The sequence below is a fragment of the Cervus canadensis genome, chromosome 17 (assembly GCF_019320065.1).
Source record: "Cervus canadensis isolate Bull #8, Minnesota chromosome 17, ASM1932006v1, whole genome shotgun sequence".
Lineage (NCBI taxonomy): Eukaryota > Metazoa > Chordata > Mammalia > Artiodactyla > Cervidae > Cervus > Cervus canadensis.
Window position 1 is genome coordinate 31,647,398 of NC_057402.1, and position 7,908 is coordinate 31,655,305.

Here is a 7,908-nt window from a genome sequence, read left to right on the forward strand (position 1 = left end):
TTTTTTGTGATTAATTTTGCTGTTCTGCTGAATATCTTTGATTATTTTAGATGTTAAATGTTTTCTTGTCCTGCACAATCCTTTGCTGTCCACTGTTTAATGAATTATCTGTTCGCTTTTACCTTCCACTCGATTACCTTGTCCATTCCTCTGGCTTTAAATACGATTGCTGTGTTAACTCTCAAACCCACAGCCAGTCACCTACTTGACATGTTCTTATGGGTGGCGCATTTCAAACTTGATATATCCAAAATAGAATTTTTTATTCTGTCTTTATCTTTCACACCTTTCCATCATCTGCTTCAGTAAACACAGCCCTATTTTCATGTTCATAGCTATTTTTCATTTTTTTAGTTGATTGTTACAACCTCTAAAATATTAAGTTGAAAATATTTGTTTTCATATTAAAAACCCAAATATATTTTTCACTAATCAGAATTAAGAACTCTGAACTTATTATATATTCCTTGAAATAGCTGAGCTAAAAAGAGAAGATTTGAAAATAATAGTTTCAAAGAGCTTTAATAATTTGACACGTGGATGGTGATGGTAAATGAGATTTCCAGAAATTTAACCTCAATTTAGTAAAATCTGGTTTAGTAAGCACTAAGAAGACAAACCCCAAATTATTTTCATTTGTAAATAATCAGCTGCTCTGTAATAATTTATCATTCACAACCCTCATGTTTTCTTCATCATTACTTGACCTCTAGTAGTAGTCTTTTTTGATATATCTAGAGTGCTTATCTCTACAACATAACAGACACAGTTTGAAGGGCTATTTTTTGTTTCTTTCTTAACCCATAAAGAATATATTTCCCCTGTTTTTCTTATTCCTAAGTATATCCCTCTTTGAAATATAATATGTATTTTTAAAACATGCAGCAGTCACCAAAAGGAGAAAAAAAAAACTTGGAATAATTCTTCACTGGAAAAAGCAAAAGAAATGTATTAAATTAAAAAAAATTGTTCAGTTAAACTTTATTTGCCTTAAGAAATTTTTTGGTGATTATCATTCATTTTCTGTCTTATCTCAAAGAGACACAAAAAAGAGGTATACTGTCTGTCATCCTCTGCCGTATCTTACAGCCAGAGGGGAAAGTAATGTATGGCCCTTTGAAAGAAGATATAAAATGGAAGTACAGTTTCCACAAAGCTTTTAAAAGTCAGTTATTTTAAGGTAAAAATGCAGTTGCTTGAAGTAAGGCAAGATGTGCGAGGTAATTACACCAGTTATGAGTCAGTAGAAATAGACACTGTCATTGAGTCATCTTATTAATTGATCCAGTTTATCACTTAGTCAAGTAAACACTGAAATGTTTGTATTCTAGTCTTTTAGAACCAACCTGACAACATTTTTTTATGGCTGAAGAAGCTTAGCCACAAGCTTAATGAGTAGGAAGTTACAAAATAACATAGGAAAAAAATAATTAAGAAAAAGGCATAGAGTGCATATTTAATTATAATTTTATTGGATTTTTTAATAGCAAATATGTTACTGATTTCAATTTTTATAAGATTAAAACATCTGTACATTTATCTTTCATAGATTTCAGTATGGTTGTAATATAATTTGAATTTCAGATTTTAGAGATGATAAAGTTATTTTTTTTGTAAGAATCCAGTATCATACTTTACACACACACCTTCCCATACACACACACATACACTCACTTACTCACTCTTTCTCTTTCTCTCTGCTGCATGGCCATCTTTCAAATAGTTAATTTAGTTCTTACATATAAATCTATTTATTTTCATTGCATTTGAGCTGCTGTTGGAAAACCTAAGATTTCACAAAGTTAAAATAGGTGAGCTTAAGGGGAAGAACAGTGTGGGGAATACAGGTAACATTTTAGTCATTTGCAACAAATGAATATACAAAGGCAAAGACCTAGAAAAACGCCTAATATAGAGAACTAGCAGGTAAAGTTTGGCTTCAGCGTAGGATACTAGTTAGTCATAGAGAATTAAACTGGCAAGACAACCTGGGGACAAGAGATGGAGAATTTGGAATGTCTGCATGAGGAGTCTGGATTATTTAGTGGGTAGCTGGAGTGAAATCACTGAAGGCTATTGAGTAGTGTTTTAATAAAGCTAAAATAAAAACACCTACAGTCTTTGATTTTTATCGATGACAAAAGTAAGTAATTTGACAAAGGTCACACAGCAGAGTCAGGGTGAGGGTCCATATGTCCTAACTACCAATTCTAGATTCTTCTTATTATACCACACATTACTTTAGATAGGCTAAACAGTAGGACTGGCAAGAACCATACAAGGGAAAAAAAACAACAGTGCATAACAGGATGTAGAGATCTAGGAAGCAAGAGAAGGCACAGATGGCTTCCAGGTTTAAAACCTGGTGTTGGCAGTAGGTGGGGGGTAAGGATATATGAGAAAAGACAGCATGGTATTTTATGATAGATACTGAGACATGCTTATGAAAAATGGTACTGCCTTGAATTTGGTTATCAAAAGTAAGTAGATTAAATAGACTAGCAGAGAGTTGGAAGAGCTGCTTTTTTATTCTTTTTGGAAAAAAAGACATTATTTTAGCTATGTCATACGTTTTTTGTCAAAGCAGTACTTTTTAGAAAGGAAGTTATTTATATAAAATCTATAATCAAAAGAAAAATACACTTTTTGCAAGTTACTCTGCATGGCAGTTCAATGTGGATCTGCCCAAATGATACATGCATCTTCAACGGTCACTAATAAGTGTCACTAATAACTCAGTAGTCCAAGGGATAATACCCTAGGCAGATGGAGATTTATCCTGTTAGATCATGCAGGGTATATCTCAGTAAAAGATACATTAGTTCATATACTCCTCTTTACCAGAGTTAAGACATCTTGACTTTTAGAGCATCAAGAGATACAATAAAATGTCAGTATTTCTTTTGGAAAGGCAAATGCTACATGATATAACAAGAACACATTTTCAAGGATACTATTTTATCGATTACAAGTTATTGAAACCTAATGCAAAGTGACTTACAAAAAAAAAAAAAGTGGGGTTATATAGATTCCGTGCTGGCTTTAGACATGGTTAGATTCAGATGCCAAAATGCTATCAGAAACCTCTCTCTCTTTTCACTCTTGAAGTCTCCTTTTATCTAAGTTAACTTTATTTTCAGTCAGCTTCTTCCTCTTTCCATATATTGACGAGATAGCACTAGTAATATCGAGCTTATGTTCTACTAGATCACACGGTTACTTCCATCCCAACAATTTCGCAGATCCTTAAGGCTCTTATTGGACCATCTGTGTCATGTGCTCAATTCCAAATCAGTACCTTGCTAAGAGGTGTGGGAAGTGTGATATGCAGGCTTAGGTCATGTTTCCACTTCTAAAGGCATTGGAAGGTTGTCAGCCTTACCTAAAGTACATGTACTCAGAATGAGAGAATACTTCCTGAAGGCAAAGTGGAGTCTCTTGTCCTAAGAGATGTCAGCTGACTGACTGAATGAGGTAATAGGTAACCACCGTTGATAGGAATTGCTTTAAAAAAGTAAAGCAGTACATATGTAGTGTAAAACATGGAAGCCCTAAATAGAATAGTTCATACCATTAATTGGGCTATCTTAAACTGTACTTGAACTTCTTTTGCATTTATTTTAAGGTATGGCTTTATGAAATAATTCAGTAATTTTCCTGCCATGTTAATGAAGAATGATGCCTACAGACACTCTCATTCTTTTTTAAGACCATAATGAGTTGGGAGTTCTTATTTGGCAAAGGAGTAAATGTGTTTTTCTTAATGCTTATTTTTAATTAGAAAAATGTCAATTTTAAGCCTACCTATTTGGTATTTTTAACTTTTGCATAGCATTCCCATAGAGGTTCTTCTTTTGTGGTTGCAAATAAAGAAACAGTCGCTTTATTCCTTGTTTTCTAAAACAAGGCATTGGTATAATTATATTGTTAATGTTTTCTCATGTTTCTTTGATATAACAGTTATAATCTAGGAATAAGGAAAATTTAAATACAATTCTTTTTCTTTTAAAATACCACCATTATTTAAGCAGATCATCATACTAAGATGGGTTTAGGTCTGAACAGGAACTCTCTCCAACACAGAGATAATAGTAACCTGACAGGAAGTGTCTGTAGTTAAGAATAGGATACTAATACTACTAAAATGAAATATGATCATCTCTCAAAGGTTTTCTTACCCCTTTTTCTTCCAGTTACACTGTCTCCTTTGTACCCTTTATATATTTTTGTACCCACACTTTAGGACTTGACTGCACTGATACATTTACCCATCTATTTTCTGTAACTGATTTGAGAGTTCCGTAAAGGCAGGAACAGTATCATCATATATCCTTTATCTCTAGCTCCCAACATAGGGCATGGGTCATTTAATAAGCTTTCTATAAAAGATTGGGTGGATGGTAGCAACTATAGATCATATTTCTGAAGGGAAAAGTGATTTGCAAATGTCAGGAATATATCTGATATAGCTGATACTTATTACACCAAATAATTGTATGGTAAGATACAACCTTTCTTTTTCTTTTAGTTCTATAGAAATAAGAATGTATATGTCAGTATGATAACAGAATGCATCAGTGAAAATGAAGTCATAGATACAATTAAAATCAACTATTTGTCATCTCATTTGGGATGTAAACACTGTCAATACACAGATTTTCCTTTAGGTAAAGTCTGTATTTCCATGTCCAAGAAGTAAGCAAGTAGGCCGTCTCACATAATTCTCAACACTGCTTTTCTCATCCTTTACCCATTTTCCAGTTGCTCACCATCTTCAAGCTTCCACACTTGTGGTTCATTTCTTTATGGCTCTGATCTGGCACATAAAATGGAAACAGAACACTAGTCTCTCTGAGATACTATATTAAATGCAAATAAATTATATTTTCTTTTTGTCTCAACTTTTACCTTTCAGAGGGTCTCTTTCCTGTCTGTCAATTTTGGATTAATATTAAATGTGCAAAGAAATATGAATGTATTTTTTTAATCTTTCAGAGAAAAAGTAGAATAAGAGGTTTTTCATGTCATTATGTCAAAAATAAAAGTCGGGTCATATTCATTGGCTAGGCTACTAAGTATTTACATTTATTAAATTTGGAGTTTAATAAAAACCTACATATACATTTTCTTTAATTTTCTATTTCTAAAATCATTGTAAATAAAATTATAACTGTCTAAAGTTAATAAATGCTACATTATAAATATTAATATGCAATCACTACTGTCTTCTATTCATACACACCTTTAGTTACATGTAGACGAATATCAGTTATACCAGCAAAATTTGGAAGCTGATCAGTATTTGATAAAATAACAAATATGGCTGACAGTATTTATTGAAGATTATGTCAAACATTAATAATTTAAACTAAAATCCAGAAAATGTACTTACCACATAAAGACATCTTTAGAATAAAGATAAATGATGTGATGTAATTCTTCAATTTACAAAAATATATATATTTTGGAAGATGTTTATTTTTATCAAAAGTTCACATACTATTTCTGGAAAATATTTTAGTATTTTTGAATATTTAAAAGGAAAAAATGATTAAAGGGAAAAATTTAAAAAGGAAGGATGGGTAGTATGCTTGTATAAGTAACGTAAGTATTGTGTACACATTTGCAATTCTTCTAGAAAGACGTAACTAATCAATTAGTCCTAGAGTTAAAAAAAAAAGTCATAGCTGCAGTAACTGGTGTGCAGTGTAGTAGAAATTAACAAAATCTTCACACAACTTATAGAAGCTTATTTTAGAGTAGATGTTATAAAATTATATGTTCCATTACTTTTTATTGACAGTCTGTAGGATAGCTTCCATTAACCTTTCATGTGCTATTAGTCTCTTCCTGGGTTATAATCATGCAGGCAGTCATTACATTGAGCAAAACAATAGTAATATTAAATTTTTAAATAGCACTTTTGAAAGTCTTAGTTGAGTAATATGTTTTTCTTCATAAAAGATTACATTAAAACACCTCAGTTTGTCAGTATATGTGTTTTCAACAATATATTATTGCAAAATTTTTTCTAATTTTGAAAAGAAATCATGATTTATAAAATATAATCATATTTACCATTCAGATTTGTAAATCCTTAAAAGTAAATTTTCTTAATATTTCCTGTGCACAGAATAAACTATAAGGATGATTCTAACTCAATCTTAAGTGGTGTAAGATGTATTCATGGTTTAACTTTCTAATTGTATTACATTAATATATTCCAATATTTCAGACAAATAATTTTCTACCAGAAAGTCTGAGAACAAAAAACAAATTAACTTGTTTAAAAAATTGTCTCTCAGTTGAGTTCTTGAACATGAATGAACTTAATCAGGGGAACAAGAGAGATATATTTGACATTCCAAAGAACTGTTTCTAAAAAATTTAATTTTTTTAAGTAAAATGATATATAGACAAATTGTAATGAAACAAAATTCTACTGTGACTTTAATTTATATATATGGGAAGAAAAGTTGTGTGGGGCGTGTGTATATAATACGTGTAAATATATTTATGCGGTAACCCATTCTAGAATTTGAGTTTATACTTTCACTGCTTGCTGTCTTCCTAAAAATGCATGGCTCTATTTTTTTTTTTTATTTCTTACCCAAGTCTGTGTTTTAAAGACAGCATGGCAGTACTTGCTAAAAATTAACTAAGGAAATATCTCATAAAGTATCTCAACTAAATTTCTGCTGAAATTTCTGCCCATTTAAATGTCTGGGACAAGGAAAGCAGTTACTTCAGTGCTTTGTCAGTGATAGAACATTCACAATTTTTTATCCCCTGGTGAGTCATAAAAAGTGTCATATGTATTTTTGTGCTACCAAAATATAATTTTAAATGTTAATATCTATATTTTAATTGAAAGGGTTATGGAAAATAACATCCTGATTTTATACATCTTATAATAGTATTCAATTATGATTAAATAATTTAAAACATGCTGAGTTTTGTGGCTGGATGTTTTGGTTCAAATTAGCTAAAGTGCCTATACTTCGTATGGTCACAGTGAATCATTGTGACTATTCATGTGACTGCAGTAACTTTTAATTAATTTTTGGCAGTATGATTGTAAGGTCTATTTTTTTAAATGTAGCTATTGCTGCCAAAAAGAGAATTATCTACCTAATGAAAATAGTCATTTTACAAGTTTAGATAGATGTAATACTGCTCTCAAATAGCCCCTAACCTACCTAAAAGCTACTGAATTTTTTTATATTACTAATTGTTTTGAGTTATTGTTAAGGTTACAAGTTGGTATCAGTTTAGTTGTAAAGCTAAAATACTACCTAAATATATTGCCCTTCATCTCTGAAAATATTAGTCATGAAGTAAGGTATTGAACAACACAAAAATTACGAGGAACATGAAATTAATGTTTTAAAGGGACTCAAGGTAGAACTTTCCTACTTATATCTTTACTAACTTTGGTTTATAATCCTGTGCTCTTTGTTTTTATATGTTTTAGAGCAAATATATTCTTGAAGCTAAGTAGGTGAATCATGAGCAGCATTTTGATTTTGGAGCTATGTAAAAATGTTACCATTGATGACATATTATGATTTCCTCTTTTTGATAACTTCTGCAAAATTCACAGTCAAGGAAAATTTTTGTTTAATAATTTAAAACTGAAAATTGCCTTTTCCTTTGAAAATTCTAAGTTCACAAAATAACTGTATTACAATGTGATATTGGTCAATTTAGAAATTGTGGTATTTCTATCTTTCATAAATTATGTTTAAACTAATTTTCAGTTTACTATTTTACTTTTTGTAGGATAGCAAAGTAATATAATGTATGTGCGCAAAACAGAAGTATTATTTATACGTATTTTTTTTAATTACAGGTAAAGATTATAGTTCCCAACAGCACAGCAGGTCTGATAATAGGGAAGGGAGGTGC

General features: G+C 30.9%; 1 protein-coding gene across 7 annotated transcripts in view; it reads left to right on the forward strand.

Annotated features, from left to right (window-relative positions):
• The window catches only part of NOVA1 (NOVA alternative splicing regulator 1), a 157,961-nt gene that overhangs the window by 147,032 nt on the left and 3,021 nt on the right, over positions 1–7,908 (forward strand). For all 7 annotated transcript variants that reach the window (XM_043489664.1, XM_043489665.1, XM_043489669.1 and 4 more), the window contains one exon: positions 7,853–7,908. This exon is cut by the window's right edge and continues 3,021 nt beyond it. In XM_043489664.1, coding sequence (XP_043345599.1) covers positions 7,853–7,908 — 56 coding nt within the window. The remainder of the gene's footprint in view (positions 1–7,852) is intronic.